This window comes from Diabrotica virgifera, chromosome 1, assembly GCF_917563875.1.
Source record: "Diabrotica virgifera virgifera chromosome 1, PGI_DIABVI_V3a".
NCBI lineage: Eukaryota > Metazoa > Arthropoda > Insecta > Coleoptera > Chrysomelidae > Diabrotica > Diabrotica virgifera.
Genome location: NC_065443.1, coordinates 30,631,218 through 30,650,290, shown reverse-complemented (window position 1 = coordinate 30,650,290; position 19,073 = coordinate 30,631,218). Strand labels below are relative to the sequence as shown.

Sequence of the window (19,073 nt, the reverse complement as noted above, 5' to 3'; positions counted from 1 at the left end):
TCGTCATCCTGTTTTTCTTCTAAGACCATAGCAATAAACAATGTCTGCATCCATTATTTTTAGGACAAGTTTCTTTTAAATACACATAAAATTGACACTGAACTTATATCGCAACGAAATGACTGCATGTATACAAACCACAAACAGACAAAACTTCTGAACGGAATAATTCCCTGAGAGAGCGATCTTTTCGTGCTATATCAATGAAATATTTCGGGCCGATCTGGTTAGACAAACCAGGGGCTAGATTCCGTGCACTGTAGTTATCTACACGTCACTTTCTATCGATGTCAATTGTCGTGAAAATTTTTGAATTTTTAGCTTTAATTGAATTATTTTCTAGTTTTGCTAGGTTATACTTAAATTGATGCTGAAGTGACACTTAGTAAAACAGGAAAATATTTGAATTAAAACTAAAAATTTTTGTGATAATGTTTCGATTAGAGATTTGAACCATATTTTCTTTGAATGCAAAATTAACGAGAGATATATAAATCAATTATATTACAATTTACGACAAACACAAGTTCATTTTCCAATTAGTATAGAATATCTAATAAGTTGTCATAAAATGGAAATATTTAAATTACTCATAAAGTACTTGAAAGAAACAAATATAGTCATTTAAGTGAAATAGGTATAAATATAACAAAACTAATAAATTGAGGTAAAAATAAAATAAAAATCTGTGGCTAACGGACCCGCATCCAAGCCATTTTTTCTAACACACACACACACACACAAAACTAAAAATTCAAATATATTGATATTGATAGAAAGCGATCGGCGTTACGGATTGTATACAGAATCCCACCCCAGGCCTTAAGACGATCCGGCAACTGTCTGGTCTGTCACTAGGAATGAAGAGGAGCAAGATTTATTTTAACCTGCCTACATATTGTGGATATTTTCATTTCTTTTTGACATTTATATCGGTTATCTTTCATCATTCATTTGTGTCATTAGCGTCCCATTTCTGTTTTTATTAAAATAAACAATTTTTATAAAAAAAATTATTAAACAAAGTAGCAATTATTCATTATTCTTTTAAATTATAAGTTAAATGCTATTTTGTTTTTAAAAACTTTTGTATCAATTTTCCTTCTTTACAGCATAGTAAAAATACAAGAGAGAATATTAATTGTACTGTATCTTGCTAAGTTTCCTAGGTCACGAACTTGTCTATAAATGTCATCTCTGTAAAGGCTTCTTATCAAGGAGTCATATGAGTTTGTCATAATCACAGTTAACACTTAGTCCAGAAAGCCACTGCGCATCCGCTAGGAAAAATATTCTAATTCGGATTTTTTGCAGAATCTTACTCAAAAAGGACCCCTTATAACAAATTTGCATGTTGCCAGGACCAAAAGTTGGTCAACAATTTTTTAAACGTTTTTTTTTGTTTTTTTCCTAAAATTATTTTTTTTGCATGAAACAAAATTTTTTTAGATTTTTTGGATCATTCCAAACAGAAAAGGTCTGTAGTGACATTTTTCTAAAGTTGATAGTTTTTGACATATAAGCGATAAAAAATTGAAAAATTGCGAAATCGGCCATTTTTAACCCTCAAAAACTATGTGAAAAACTGAAAATTTGAATGTTGCCAAGGTAGGTAGATATTCTTTAAACATCGATTGATGAAATCCCGAAGAGTTTTTCAATATCAAAACCCCCTTGTTTTTTAATTGCCAATCAAGCATGCGCGACACTATTTTCCACCGTTGCATGTGTATGCAGTATGGTGCAAATGAAAGGAATAAATTCGTTATTTCGTAAACCGGCAACTTTAAGAAAAAATCCCGAAACAGGTCGATTTTTATTTTTAAGTTATGAAATTGTGACATATATGGTATACTAGTGACGTCATCCATCTGGGCGTGATGACGTAATCAATGATTTTTTTAAATGAGAATAGGGGTCGAGTGCTAGCCTATTTGAAAGGTTCTTCAATTCTCTATTCAGTAATATAAACATTTACATAATTATTTATACAGGGTGTCCAATAATTTAATTTTTTTGTCAATTTGCCAAATAATTTAATTTAATAAAAAATTTTTGGACACCCTGTATAAATAATTGTGTACATGTTTATATTACTGAATAGAGAATTGAAGAACCTTTCAAATGAGCTAGCACACGACCCGTATTCTCATTTAAAAAAATCATCGATTACGTCATCACGCCCAGATGGATGACGTGACTAGTATGCTATATATGCCACAATATCATAACTTAAAAATAAAAACCGACCTGTTTTGGGATTTTTCCTTAAAGTCACCGGTTTACGAAATAACGAATTTATTCCTTTCATTTGCACCATACTGTATACACATGCACAGTGGAAAATAGTGTCGCGCACGCTTGAATGACAATTAAAAAACAAAGGGGTTTTTGATATTGCATTGCAAAAAACTCTTCGGGATTTCATCAATGGAAGTTTAAAGAATGTGTACCTACCTTGGCAACATTCACATTTTCAGTTTTTCACATAGTTTTTAAGGGTTAAAAATGGCCAATTTCGCAATTTTTAAATTTTTAATCGCTTATATGTCAAAAACTATCAACTTTAGAGAAAAGTCACTAAAGACCTTTTCTGTTTGGAATGATCCAAAAAATCTAAAAAAATTTTGTTTTATGCAAAAAAAATAATTTTAGGAAAAAAACAAAAAAAAAACGTTTAAAAAATTTTTGACCAACTTTTGGTCCTGGCAACATGCAAATTTGTTAAAAGGGGTCCTTTTTGAATAAGATTGTGCAAAAAATCTGAATTAGAATATTTTTCCTAGCGGATGCGCAGTGGCTTTCTGGACTAACTGGTTAGATTCAAGATCGAAGAGCCCTGACTAAGGTTTGAAGTGAGTCGAAATGTCCATAGAAAATAAATATGTACAGCTGGTTCCTAAAAAACTGATACGACTCTCTTAAAGCGTATTTTGTAGAAAATTGAGCAGTGTATTTTGAAGGATAAATACTTATTATTTACATACTGCCGATGTCACTGCCAAGTCTTAAAATTTGTCAGATAACTTATTCTGTTCAACCTCAAAAAATGGCTCCACATGCTAGCAAAGATCTAAAGCAAGAATTGTAACGAAATTAGAAGATGGTTGATCACTATCTGCCGTAGCGAACCATTTTAACGTAAGCAGAATAACAGTTTTTAATATTAAAAATAGATGCAGAGAACAAGACACTCGAAAGAAAGCAAGGTTCTGGAAGACCAAAATATCTACCGCTCATGAAGATCGTACGCTTTTGGAGAGATTCCAAGATAGTCCTTTTGAAGATGCGAAAACTGCAAGAATTAAACCTCTTTATAAAATCCAGAAATTCAAAATAATATCAAAATTTAGACCTTAATAATTATTACAATTTATGAATTAACATAATATGTAATCAGTTGTTTGTTGTTTGTTTGTTTATTTTATTAGTTGTCTGTCATAATAAATATAATATAATGTCAGACCAATCAAATACACTGCTCAAAATGATCAAATCTTACTAAGAGTCGTATCAGTTTTTTTAGGAACCACCTGTATATACTGTTACATAATTTCTATGGGAAAAATTTTGAAAATTAATTTATGTCAAAGACCACGAGATCATAGATTTTCATCGCCCTGTATATGGCCAAAAATTGTAAATAGTATAATTTAGTTAGTAAACAGTGTTTCGCGGAAAGAGGAAAAGTTCAGTATTAATGATTCTATGAACGGACTTATACAATTAATACGGTCGGATTAGAAAGTACATGTATTCGCTTTTTAGTGAACAATAAGAGCTTTATAAATGCTTCTTAGAAGGAAAGACGGTAAACACAATTATTGTTGAGTTTTAGAATATCGGTTTTTTTATAGCATGTAGAAACACAAAAGTAATTTTGGTATCTCCTGGAATTTGACAAAATGGAAAAGTTGTATACAAAATTAATTTGTTCTTAAGAAATGACAGCACGGATGTAATGTGCAGAGAGGATGTTTTGTGATTGGCGAGAGAGACGGTTGGAGGGAGAATAGAGTGTCTGAGTCTGGTTTTGAAGAGAAAAAAAAAGACTGTGTAATGAACATTTGGAGAGAGGAGTCCAGTTTTTGAAAAGTAAGAAGTCGGTGTAAAGTGGTATAGAATAGAATAGAAATATGCTTTATTGTCACTGAAAATACAAATTTTATGGACAAAGCTTAATTAAAGTCAGAAAAAAATAAATAAATAATATCTAACAATAACAATAACAATAACAAATACAATTTTCTGAAATTTGATAAATCGTCAATATAAAAAAAATATACATAAATACAAAATATAAGTTAATAAAGTATAGAAAAAAAAACAAAATCGATATATTGCAACAATTTATAGAAATTCCAAAGTGAATATACAACAAAGTAAACTATTTATAGACATAGGAACTAATAAGTTTAAGCTGCTGCATGTGACACCCAAATATAGATAAGTTTGGTTACTTGTACATTACACTGTCATTTCTTAGTTATTCAGTAGAAGAAACTCTTCTACTGAATAATATGGTCTTTTAGATAGATGAGCTTTTGTCATTTTACGAAACTTGGGGAAAGATGTTGCAGATTTGAGTTGTAAAGGAAGATGGTTGTATAGTTTTTTTGCGGAATATAATATAGATTTCTTTACTAACTCAGAGGACGGGATCGGTAAATAGACATCAAAATTTGAATTTCTGGTGGAGTAGTCATGACGAGGCCTTGCTGGAAAGACATGCATGTGTTTACGAATTAAGCAAACAGTTTCTAAAATATATAAAGATGTAAGGGTTAAAATGCCGTGATCTTTGAAGTAACTTCTACAATGTGTTGTTCTTCTGAGGCCAAACAGATACCTTATTGCTCTTTTTTGTAATTTAAAAATAACATCTAATTGGGCAGCTGTACTAGAACCCCAAAAAGGAAGACCATATCGAAGATGAGACTCGAACAAAGAAAAATATGTTAGTTTAGACGATGCTAAATTGAGTTCTTTCGAAACAGATCTTATAGCATAGCAGGCTGAGGCGAGTTTCTTACTTAACACATCGATATGAAGGGACCATTTGAGGTTGCTGTCTAAAAAAATACCAAGAAATTTTACAGAATCAACGGTAGAGATCTGGCTGTTATTAACAAGCAGGGGTTGAAGAGCACTTTTATAGGATAATGCTACTGTCTTATCCACGTTAAAAGAGAGTATTAGAGTCAGACCAGGTTTTTATCGTAAGCAAATCAGAAGTTATAGTTGCATGAAGAGATGCAATAGTTGAGTTGCTCCAAGTGATACTGGTATCATCAGCAAAAAGAAAAATTTTTCCATCGATTTTTAAGTTAGTGATGTCATTTATAAAGATAAGGAACAGTAGAGGACCCAATACTGAACCTTGTGGTACTCCACATACAATGTTTTTGAGACTAGAGTCAGTATCATTTGCTCTAACTAGTTGTTTCCTATTATTCAAGTAAGATTGGAACCAATTCAAAGAAATACCTCGAATCCCATAGAAATTTAGTTTTTTAATCAAAATGTCGTGATTTACACAATCAAAAGCTTTGGCATAGTCACAGAAAACAGTGGCAGTATAAAGATTATTGTTTAGTGCCTGGTAAACCTCATGAAACACAGAAAACAAGGCATCAGTGGTACATTTATTAGTTAAAAAGCCGAACTGATTTTGGGATAAGATGTTGTTATCAATGAGAAAGGACATAAGACGGGTTTTTATGAGTCTCTCAATAATTTTTGAAAGTACCGGTAGTAAGGCAATACGTCTATAGTTGCAAGCATTAGATTTTTCACCACCCTTATGAAGGGGAATAATAATGGCTATCTTTAGGCACTCTGGGAATTTGCCTCTTTCAAAGGAATCATTAATTAGTGAGACGAGGTTTTCCAACACATTTTCTGTGAGATTTGAGAAGATTTTTATGGATAGTCCATCAGTACTACAAGATGATTTGCTTTTGATACTATTGATAGTTTGGATCAGTTCAGATATATCGATTGGTCTTAAAAATAATGAATTCGAGAACACTCCTGAATTGGGGAGATAGGAAATGGGATCTTTTTGTGGCAAAATAGTAGAAGTTATATTTTTACTCACATTAACGAAATATTCGTTTAGATTTTCCGGGTCTGGAAGGGCAAATGTTTGAACTGCGTGAGTTCTATTTCGAAGATCGTTTATTATGGACCAAGTTTCTTTTGCAACACTTTTAGAGCTTTCCATACGATTTTGATAGTAGGCTTTTTTAGCTGATTTGATAAGTTTTAGATAGGTTACCCTGTACTTGGTGATATATTGAGTGACAGAGACGTTGGTAGCAAATTTCTTGATATACAATAGTGAGCGCATATTTTTGGCTGATATGCGAATACCTTTTGTAGCCCAGGGTTTGTGATGTTTTGGCTTAATTGAAATTAAAGGAAATGCCTTATTGAAGATAGAGACAAGCTTTTCTATAAAATCGTTGAAATTATAGTCCACGTCCGCAGAAGGAAAATGCCACTCAGAAGTTAAGCATAAATTTTGAAATTTATGAAAATTCCGAGCGGAAAAAATCCTACCTAAACGTCGGGTTTTCGAGGAGGGTTTGCTGAAGATGTTAAACTTCGTAAATACTGCTTCATGATCTGATAATCCCGCATTAATAATTGTAGAGCAGACATCAAGGGGTGAGAAATCTGAGACAATATAGTCAATTATGGTAGATGAAGTTTTTGTAATCCTTGTAGGAGAATTAACGTGCATTGAGAGACCATATGATTCAAATATGTTGACCAATGACATTTGGGTAGCACAAGCAGCATCATAATTAATGTTGAAGTCCCCGCATAGAATTTTTCTGCTTCTATGAGGCAAGTCATCTAACAAATTTAGCAGGTTCTGAAAAAATAGTTCCACAGGGGAGTCAGGTGATCTATAGATGCAAATAATGTAAAGATTAAGATTTTTATTATAAACTAGGGAAAACTCAAAGAAGGCTTCATTTAACAGAAAGTCATATTTTGTAATCAGAGAAAAATCATTATTTCTAGAAAGAATTAGGGTGCCTCCATGAGCTGAACTTGGACGATCATACCTAGCAATTGTGGTATATTTTTCTACAAAAAAAGGCTCGTTGACTTCAGCCAGTGCTCTGTAACCGCAACTATCGGGGGAAATCCTAATTCTTCCAGAAACAAAAATAATTCGTCAGTTTTATTTCTTATAGAACGAATATTAATCAGAACCATACTAAAGTTGTCATCACTAAAATTATTCGAGGTTTCTAGTTCCTCAGAACAAGTCGTGTTATTTAAAAATTTCGTCTTGGAGAGCTAGTAGAATAATAATTTCGGTGACATTCCCTTGATTTTTGTAGATGTATGATTCTTTCTGAACTTAGAAAGGACCTATAAGCAACAAGATCAGCTTCCACCTCAGCTGGACCAATTCCATAGGCATCATTAGATTCTAGAAGAATTTTTCTTAGTTCCTCAGTCTTGGTAGGTAGTCCTTCGGAAGCCAAAAATAGTTTCACACTGGTGTTGGTATATCCATCACAAAATACTGAGGCAGGCTGGTCGTGTAGGAAAGCAAGCTGTAGCTTAATTGCTTTTAATATATCCGGTTCCCTTAATCTTGCTAGAAGATATCGACTGTTTGAGTTATTGGTTAATCTAACTCTTGGTGGTGTTAAAGGATCCAAATTTATGGATGGTTCCAAAGTATCTTTCTTAATGAAATTAATTTGGGAACGGAACGGATCTTTAGATTTGCACATTTCGATGGCCTGCTTGTCAGTAAGTATATTTGTGTTTTGAACTTCATTTTTGTTTTTACTTGGAATGGTAATTGGATTTTCCAAGCTAACTGGGCTTCTGATGTGCTTCGGTTTCATATTTGCCTCAGATGAAGTTGTTGGTTCGGAGCATGAGGATTCTGTAGACCATTTAATGTTTACACCAGGTGGCCAAATTTCCTTATTAAATAATAAGTCAATATATGTTTTAGACTTAATACCTATTTTGAATGAGGACCCTGTTGTTGTGTTGGCATCTTTAAGAAGGGCATAACATCTTATATATTCCTTGATACCTAGCTTCTCTTTAATGTAGTGAACTACTTGAATAGGAGTGTAAATTGGGGTTAAGTTGCTAATAACGACAAAGTGGCATTTATCTTCTGCACTTTTTGATTTTGTGACTGGACTAGCTTCGAAATGTTGAGTGTCTTCAGTTTGAGTACTTGAAGTGGCATACACAATGTCTCTCTTCGATACATCTTTCTTCGTTGGTATAGCAGGTAGTTTATTTGAAAGATTACTCATTTGATTAGATATTTCACTTACGTTTGAAGAGAGCCTATCTAGTCCCAATTTTATCTCAGATGAATTTGAATCTTGGACTTGCACCTTAATCGTGTCATTGGAACAGCCGAAAAAAACTGACGATATATTGAAGATATCTTGTTCCATCTGCCTTATCGATTTTAAAAGATATTCAGGATTTAGCAGGTTATTTAATTTTTGTATCTCGTCAATTTTTTTCGTAATATAGTCTAATTTGCCGTCATTTTTGGTTAATAAATCATATGTCTCGATGAAAATTGGCAAATTATCAGTGAGTTTTTTTTGTAACTTGAATTAAGGCGTCAAAATTCTCTTGTGGTATTTGATTTTTTGAAAGATTGTTAAATTTTTCATTTAGATATCTGAGACTAGGCGAATCACATAAAGTACAGAAAAATCTTAACTGAGAATTTTTTGGGTCCAGTAGAGTTTTTGCCGTTGTTTTATTGAGACCAGAACATTTGATGCAAAAATACCGTTGACAATCTCCATGGCAACGTATCTGATATTTTTCGTTTGCAGAAAATTCAGCTAAGCAAATTTCACAATTTTTGGACGTCATGGTGTCAAGGTTAAATATTATACAAATATTTAACTAGGTCGTTTAAACTTGGTGATGTGATGATATTAATAAAAAAATAAAACACTTACAGCTAGTATTCACAACACATCAAATCAAAACAAATAACAAAATGTGTAAACACAAGAAACAAAACAAAACATACAACCGTACGCTTCCAGTGCTGGCAAACGGCTGAAGTTGGCGGCCGTGTAAGCAGAATCGTGTTGAAACGAAATCGTTGATCGAGTTGAGAAGTTAATTCTCCTTGTCTCCTAAGAGATTCCTGTTTCTGTCTGGAACGAGTAGCCGGTTGGTATCAATTTGCACAAGATATCGAGTAGAGAGAAAACTGAGGAGATATTTCGAGCGAGTGCTCTTGTTGTTTGTGAAGCAGTTTGATCCTAGGAGCACGTGTGGGAGAATCGAGGACTACACAATCCATGAGAAGAAGTAAAGAAGAGAAAAAAAAAGGTTAGTCAGATTATTTGTGAAACGGAGAGAGTTGTTTTATATCACATACCAATTTTGTTTATTTTTTTATCGAACAGTTCTACAGCATAATTTAGTCATTCATAAATTCAAAGAAGACTACATCATTGTGAAACAAGTTTCAGAGCTAAAAATAAATGATGTTAGAGTCATGAGAGGAGCAAGCTGCGACTCTGATCACTTTCTAGTTAAAAGCAAGATTGTAGTTCCCTATATTACAAGCAATGAACATCAAATCGAAGAACAACTAGAAGAAATAAAAGAACCTAAGTATAACCTTCAAAGCTTTATTCATGAAAGTACTAAAGAGCTGTATCAAAGAAGACTAGATCAAAATCTCAATGAGCATTTAGAAAACACAACAGAACTATATCAAAACATGCTATGGGCAATGCAGAAAAGTGCCAAAGAAGTGTTAGGAGAACAACCAAAAACCAAACCAAGCAATAAACTCTGGTGGAACGAGGAAATAGAAGAACTAGTTTTGACCAAGAAGAAGCTTTACCAAAAATGGTTAAATACTAAAAATGACGAAGATCGAATAGAGTACAACAGAATAAAGCGAGCAGTGCGAAACACTGTTATAAAGGAGAAAAACGATTTATGGGATCGCAAATGTATGGAGATAAACACATATATAGGTGGCAGGAAAACCACAGAAGCTTGGAGATTTATAAATTCCGTAAAAAAGAATGATAAAGAAAAAGTACCCATACACTGTATACAGTCACAAAAATGGATGGACCACTATAAAAAATTGTTAACAGAAGAACGAGGCGAATATCTAGAAAATATAGCTACACCAGGTATAGAAATAGAAGGAGAACATATAAATATCGACGTAGAAAGTCTGATAAAAGCGGTGAGAAGCTTAAAGAATGGTAAAGCTTGCGGTCCAGAAGGTATTCCAGCAGAACTGGTTAAAAATGGAACAGCTAAGCTATTTCGAATGCTAACAAAAGTCTTCGTCGAATTCTTAAATGGACATCCAGTGCCTCATGAATGGAAAATGGCTTATATCTCATCCATCCATAAGAAAGGAGATAAGCGAAATTGCGAAAACTACAGGGGAATTTCGGTGACCAGCACACTCAGTAGACTGTATGGTAGAATACTGAGAGACCTAATAGAGTCCGAATATAGCCAATATGAAGAAGAAGAACAAGGGGGCTTTAGAGCTGGCCGCTCCTGTACAGACAACGTATTTAGTTTAAAACAAATTATAGAGAAAAAAACAGCCAGAAACAGAGAAGTGCACCTGACATTCGTTGACTTACAAAAAGCTTATGATAACATACCCTTAAATAAGATGTGGGAAGTTCTACATGCTTCACCAGTAAGCTACACTCTCACCAATGCATTAAAAAATCTATATGCAGGATCACGTTCACGAGTAAAGATAGGAAACTCACTTACTAACAGCTTTCCAGTAACTAAGGGGCTTAGACAAGGATGTTGCATATCTCCGACCCTGTTTAAAATCTACGTTGCAGCAGCACTTAAAGGTTGGAAGAGGAAAGTAAATGGAATGGGCATAGAGCTAAACAATACATGCCTCTACACGCTCCAGTTCGCGGACGACCAGGTCGTAATAGCAAACGACAGGGAAGACATAGAATACATGATGCGTAAGTTGGTCGAGGAATATTCAAGATGGGGATTGGACGTCAATATAGATAAAACAAAGTACTTATGTGTTGGTTCAGAAGAGAACGATATTCATCTTACTATGGAAAATAATCAAAAAATTAAAGCCTGCCAAGATTATAAATATCTAGGAGTAACATTTGATAAAACTGGAACTGATGACAAAGAAATTACTTCCAGAATTATACAAGCAAAAAGAGCAACGATGTCTCAATAATATTCTTTGGAGTACTCAAATATCGAATAAGAGAAAATTTAATATCTACGAGACTATGATTAAGAGTAGTTTATTATATGATGCTGAAACTTGGAGGCTTACAGAAAAAAACAAAAACAAAATTGAAGTAGTGGAAATGGATGCAATCAGAAGGTCATTACGTATATCCAGAAGAGAACATATCAGAAATGAAGACATTAAAAATCGAATGGGAATAGAAGGAACAATAATGAAAGATATAGAGAGAAGACAACTGATCTGGTATGGACACGTAAACAGAATGAATGACGAGACTTCCAAAACAATGTCTGGAATGGCAACCTCCTGAACATCGGAAGTGAGGGAGACCGAAAGTTAATTGGACCACCGGCATCCGGAAAGCGATGAGCGCGCGAGACCTCAGGGATGACCTGTGGCAAAATAGGAATATATATATATATATATATATATATATATATATATATATATATATATATATATAAATTCAAAGAAGAAATAAGTAATCTATTCAAAAGGTGAAAAGTAAATTTTGTTTTTTCTTATATAATAGTAAGAACAGTCTAACGAATTATTTAAATGAAAATTTTGTTAAAAAAGGAGATAGCAGAATTAAAGATTAATTTATTAGATAAGAAATAGTTGCAACAAAATTGAGTTTTAGCATACATTTAAATCTTATATTTATGGTATATTGGATAAATAAATAATATTTCTAGAATTTATATGATATTGAGTATATTTATTTTCCCTGTTTTGTCCTGGATGAAGTAAGCAACTAGAGAAACTAGAAGCCACAAACCAAAGGTAATACATTAAAATAAATTAGCTCTGAGAATAAATTTTATTGGAAAGTTTTATTTAATTTTGGTTTTGTTTTCCATAAGTAATAATTAAAATAATTAATTAATTAATCAAAATAAGAATATGCTGATCAATCTCATGACAGAGAGAAAATACAGAGCATAACAATACATTCTCTGAGCAGAGGCCACAATAATCACATTTCTAATTATCATCATTAAGATATTACTCGTTCCAACCTTTTTGGACACCCTGCATGAAATCCTGAAATTTTGAAAATGAAATTCGTAGACCTATTCAAAGTTCCAAAAATTTAATAAATCTGATACAAACCTCAAAAACCTTCCACGGGATATTTGCCATTTCCTAATTCGTACATTGACTATATAAATTTTCTTGCATGCAACAAAGCAAGTAACGAGGTACCGTGAACACGTACCGTAAAAAAATGTTTCAAAGGGCAGCGTGAAAAATATACCAAGTAGTGCAAAACTAATGTACAGCTGGTTCCAAAAAAAAACTGATAAGACTCTTAAAGCGTATTTTGTAGAAAATTGAGCAGTGTATTTTGAAGGATAAATACTTATTTTTTACATACTGTCACTGTCACTGCCAAATCTTAAAATTTGTCACGATAACTTATTCTGTTCAACCTCAAAAAAAGGCTCCACATGCTGGCAAAGAACTAAAATCAATAATTGTAACGAAATTAGAAGATGGTTGGTCACTATCTGCCGTAGCGAACCGTTTTTAATATTATTAAAATATGGAGAGAACAAGAAACTCTCGAAAGAAAGCAAGGTTTGGGAAGAGCTCTCTGAAGAAGACAATCTCATAGTTCCTTTCACGCAGATGGACCGAAGACTACAAGCTGTTATCACTGCTGATGGAGATATTACAAAATATTAATTTTATTTTTACATGCCTAAATTTAGTATAGTTTTGGCATTGTTTATATAGGGATAGTTGGTCAACTCAATAGGAAAATTTGTTTGATTCAAATTGAGACAGTCACCAGATGTCCCCACAATTTCTGTCAGGGTCGCAACGTCAAAATGCATAGACACCAAGTTGGATACGATCCTATTCATAACACCCCAACTCGCATATATATTAAGAAAAATAAATATATATGGAAGAATATACTTAAAAATTGAATTAATGATGTAATGCTATTATATACATAATCTATAGTAGCATGACACCATTAATTCAATTTCTAAATATATTCTTCCATATATATTTATTTTTCTTAATATGTATGCGAGTTGGGGTGTTATGAATAGGATCGTATCCAACTTGGTGTCTATGCATTTTGACGTTGCGAATCTGACAGAAATTGTGGGGACATCTGGTGACTGTCTTAATTTGAATCAAACAAATTTTCCTATTGGGCTGACCAACTATCTCCCTATATAAACAATGGTTTTGGTTTTCCAGACCCTCGCTTTCTTTCGAGAATTTCTTGTTCCCTCCATTTTTTATTAATAGAAAAACTGTGGTTCTGCTTATGTTAAAATGTTTTGCTATCTCTGGTAGTGCCCAGTTATCTTTTAATTTGGTTACAATTCTTGCTTTAATATACATATTGTTGAATTAAGTCGTTTGTTTTATTCCTTAATAATAATAAAAATGATAACAACAACTCTATTTTATGTAAAAACTATCATTTATATACTCTTTATAAAATGTAGAAATTCAAAATAATATAAAAATTCAAAATAATATAAAAATATAATTATTACAATTTATGAATTAACATATGTAATCAGTTGTCAGTTTGTTTATTTTAACTGACTTTGACAGTCTGTCATAATAAATATCATATAATGTCAGACCAATCAAATACACAGCTCAAAATAATCAAATCTTATTAGTCGTATCAGTTTTTTTAGGAACCAGCTGTACATTCGAAAATGCAAACTATCCCAAGCAACATGTGTAATCGCAACGTAGAAACCTGGAAACAGTGATTAGCAACCAGTTCATATAACATTTTTTCCTCTAAATAAAAAAATTTTCCGATTTATATGTCTGTTTTACGGTATTTCTTACTGCCAAAACAATATGTATCATATTTTTGACACTTCTTTCTATAGTAGATTACAACTTATCAACGTTATGTATACTTTACCTGAGCACTGGTATCCTTGTGGACCAATTCCATATAATATTTGTTGGCAGTTGCTACAAAATATCACAGTATAGTATTGTTGCGCTACAAATTGATGGCCCATAATATTTAGCTGAAAAAAAAAGATATAGTTCAATGCTAGACATATAAATGAAAATATTTCTAAGTATATAGGAGAAACAATATGAATATAATGTTTAATACATTGTTTAATATAATGTTTAAGGGGATCAGAGCAAAATGCAAAATTTTGACGCATGTCAAAATTTTCATTGTGTTTTAAATGTACTCATTTTTTTCGAATCCTGAGAAAGGTAATAAGTATTTTTGAAAAATTTAATTGCAGAATGAAAGACTAATTTATTACCGACGGCCGAAAGCCGCTTAAAATAAATAAAAAGTTGCTTTTGAATAAAATATTTGCAATTAAAGATCACACTAAATTTTCTCTTTTATTTTCACCCCTGTAACTTATTAATATAAACATTATAGAAGTTTTCAGGGACTTTAGGCCCTCGGTAATAATGTTATATTTCATTCTGCGGTTAAATATTTATTAGTTTTCTCAGGTTTCGAAAAAAATGAATACATTTAAAACACATTGAAAATTTTGACATGCGTCAAAATTTTGCAATTTGCTCCGTTCCACTTAATATAAAAATTCACAACAAAAGCATATTATTTTCCTTACAAATAACTCATCAAGTACGTAAATCCTAACAGTAAACAGTGCACAAGTGAAGTTAAATAAATTTTCACAAGTATTTTGAAAACGATTTCCGGATTGGAAATAAAATCGTCAAAACAAAAAAAAGTAGTGTAGTAAGTGGGGTTTATTCCAATGCATAAGATATTCGGTAAATTCAAATTGCCACTACAGCAGAGATTTTTATGTAATAAATATTATTATAATTTGCAAAAGAATTGGTTGAAAATTAAGCTCAGGTCGTAGTAGATTAATATTATGGCTAAGAAAACTTCTAAAGGCTCATGGTTACATGATTAGCAATATTATAAAACTTTTAGTGGTTAATAAAAATAAATCCAAACTAATCATGAAAAACAAATTATAAATATAAAATACCATAATTAGATCATTAGGAAAGGGTGGAAATAAAATTTAAGGAATGAACAAGAACATATAACTTTTTGAAATAATAAAACTCAATGCATCCATGTAAAAGTGACAAATTTTTCGGACAAAGTGACAAAGAGACAGAAAGAACAAGTGAAGTATATAAATCGTTTTAAAATTGTTGACAACTACATCCATAGCCTTTTGTTTGCCGATGGTCAAATAATTTTAGCAGAAGACAAAGACGACACCGTCTATATGATAAAAAAGCTAGAAGAAGAATTTGGGAGCCGGGCTTTGGAAAATTAATTATGATAAAACGCAATACATGGGCATTGGAAACAGTGCGAAAGACCTGGAGATAAATAGCAACTCCATAAAACAAACAAATGAATGTAAATACTTGGGGATAAACGGATACAATAAATAAAATAAAAAAAGGACAGATACTACATGTGGTGAGACCGTTCGCGTCTGAAAAATTTCTGATTCGGTTTCTTTGTGGATTCCTATTCAAAAATTTTTTTTAGGTTTTTTGGGCCATTCTAAACAATAAAGATATCTTGTGATTTTTCTCAAAAGTTGATAGTTTTCGAGTTATAGGCGATTTAAAATTTGAAAAATGCGAAAATACGCGGCTTAAAAACTCATATTTAAATTAGCATTTTTGAGGTTGCCAAGTACTTGAATTGTAGTTTAAACATTCATTTTCAAGATTCTGCAGACTGATCGGATCTAACTTCAATTTACACCGTTGTTATTTAATTGTTAATTATGCGTGTCCATAAGATTTTTTTGCCGCACGCACTTTTTCCAAAAATCTCCTATTTTCCTCCGATAAATATATTTTTTAGATTTTTCGGTACATTCTAAATAAATAGGTTTCTTGTCATTTTTCTCAAAAGTTAATAGTTTTAAAGTTATAAGCGATTTAAAACCCGAAAATGCGTTTTAAATCGCTTATAATCAACTATTTTTAATGGGAATAAGCCACAATTTTACCAAAAAAAAATGATTTTATTAACGTTTCGAAGCCCAAATCGGGTTTCGTTGTCAAAATACAAAATACTACTAAAATAAACAAAAATGTTGTTGCTAAGTAAAACAAAATTCTTCTAATAATTTATTTAATCTGACTCATTTATATTGGCAATTCAGACGTATATTATACATTTTAAAGTAGAAGACTTTAAAATGATATCGCCAATATTTATGAGTTGCGTTCCTGGGATGACTTTACTAAAGATAGTTCATTCGATTACATGAAATCAATCCCAACTCAAGAATATCCGTCACAAAAAAATCATAGCATGTGATCTGTCTTTAAAAAGACAACCAAATGCAACGATGACAGTAAAATTCTCGAGTTAGAGATTCCATAGTAAATCACGAGGGAAAACCAGGAAAAAACCTCGTGATACTAGAGAGATATCGCAAATGCATTTTTATCGCACGCTAATAGCGGAATACGCTATTTTGACATGTACGCAAGCGCAGAATGAATGTTACGCTAATACCGGATAGCGTGTCCCGCTATTTAGGTTGAAATAAGGGACGGTAATAACGTTAACGCTAATTTGACATTTGGGATGAAACATAAAAATAATGTATAGAATACAAATTTTATAAACTAAATACTGTGAATCATCTTATGTTGAGAAATACGTGCATTTTTATTTTGTCTACAATAGACTACTTTTTGTGGTTAGAATATTATTTATTCAGATATTTTATATTATTTTTATACTAACTATTTATATTTATTGTTGGTTAAATCATTAAAATTAAAATGCATGTCAACCAGCTCAATATCCAAATTCATTTTTCAAAAACAAACAATTACAGTATTCCTCAAAATTAATTTCTAGGTTACATTGTAATACCAAACGTCGGTTGTCATAATAACGTTAAGCCCCGCCCCAGAACATTTGCGATAACTCTCTTGTTGCCTGTGCTGAAATAGAACGTTATACGTTATTTACGTCTTGACACGATATTATCGTTTGCATTTGCGATATCTCTCTACTATCCCGACATCGTAAGTATTTGGTCTTACATTTAATTTACTTTCAAAAAACTAATACCTAATTCTGACTTTAATATTTTAAATTATAAATATTATTAATAATACATAGATATACAATAAGTAATAATATGCTTCTTTTCATGAGCATTTTTCAGTGCGTCACAAATGATAGAAAAAAGGTAAGTCCGTGATAATATACATTTGTAACATTTATTCTAACATGACATTTTAGTTAAATCTGACAGTTGTCAAATTTTATTTGCAGTTTGGCATAAAAACAAATCAGTTTTGTCTATTGCATTTATAAAATGGTATTTTCTTTGATTTGTATAGTCTTATAAATTGTACAGATTATATTCGTAGATATATTATATAATTGGTAAATAATTATTTTCGATTATAGCGCCATCTATTGACAACTAGAATAAATGTTATAAATGTCACCGACAAAATGTAATCACCGACGTGCGTTTTTTTCTGTCACATACAATTTAATGCGTTAGAAAGAAATCGAAAAACTGTGAAGCACTGAATGATCCTCATGAGAAAAAGCATAAAATATAAAATTTGTACTAACTCGATATGTTATTGACTTACTAATCGTGGTATTTTCTTTCTATTGACTTCCTCTTTCAGTATGGGTAACGGGTAACCACATCCTACTGCATTCTACCGAGGAATTTGCGACACAATTGGTTTCATTTAGCATAATTAGAGCCGCTTCTTTGATTTTTCTCTTTTTACTCTCTGATTCTTTCAGCACTATACTTGAATCTCTCCACTGAACTCTATGTTCATTATCCCATGCGTGATGACATATTTGAGAGCTATCAAATTCTCTATTTTTAATATAAGACTGATGTTCACTTATTCTAACGTTTAATGGTCTTGATGTTTCACCTAAATAAAATTGTTCACATTCACAAGGTATTTTATAAATGCAATTCTTTGTTCTTTCTTGTTCATTGTTAGGTTTAATTTAAGATAGAATAGATCTCAATGTGTTTGTTGTTTTGAATGTTGTTGAAATGTTGAATTTATTTCCTATTGTTTTAAGTTTCTCGGATAGTCCTTTTATATATGGTATTGATATTTTCCTCGTATTATTTCTTGTGAATGTTGTAGGATCCCGTTCTAAGTTCTTCTGTTCCATTCGATCCAATCTTGACAATTCCTTATTTATAAACGATAAAGGAAAATAATTTTTTAATAAAACAGATGTTAACAATTATTTTTCTCCAAAAAATGAATTTTCGTTAGAACAAGTAATTTTGGCTCTATCATATAAGGATTTAATGATTCCCTTTTTAACGTTGATGCTGTGATTTGATTTGTAATTGAGATATCTGTTGGTGTGTGTTGGTTTTCTATACACTTGAGTCTCATATCCAGTATCCTTCTTTGAGACTAAAACATCGAGGAAAGGCAAAGTGTTATTGTATTCCTTTTCCATTGTAAATTTTATTGTCTCTTCTTGATCGTTTATAATATTCAGGAATGTATCCAACAATTCTGATCTATGAGGCCATATTGAAAACACATCATCTAGATATCTCCACCATACTGTGAAAGAACAAAGAATTGCATTTATAAAATACCTTGTGAATGCGAACAATTTTATTTAGGTGAAACATCAAGACCATTAAACGTTAGAATAAGTGAACATCAGTCTTATATTAAAAATAGAGAATTTGATAGATCTCAAATATGTCAACACGCATGGGATAATGAACATAGAGTTCAGTGGAGAGATTCAAGTATAGTCCTGAAAGAATCAAATAGTAAAAGGAGA

At 31.9% G+C, this 19,073-nt stretch overlaps 1 protein-coding gene across 5 annotated transcripts in view; it reads right to left on the bottom strand.

Moving 5' to 3' along the window:
- Positions 1 to 19,073, bottom strand: part of LOC114328206 (rho guanine nucleotide exchange factor 11) — a 767,005-nt gene that overhangs the window by 541,599 nt on the left and 206,333 nt on the right. For all 5 annotated transcript variants that reach the window (XM_028276988.2, XM_028276990.2, XM_028276989.2 and 2 more), the window contains one exon: positions 14,181 to 14,292. In XM_028276988.2, coding sequence (XP_028132789.2) covers positions 14,181 to 14,292 — 112 coding nt within the window. The remainder of the gene's footprint in view (positions 1 to 14,180; positions 14,293 to 19,073) is intronic.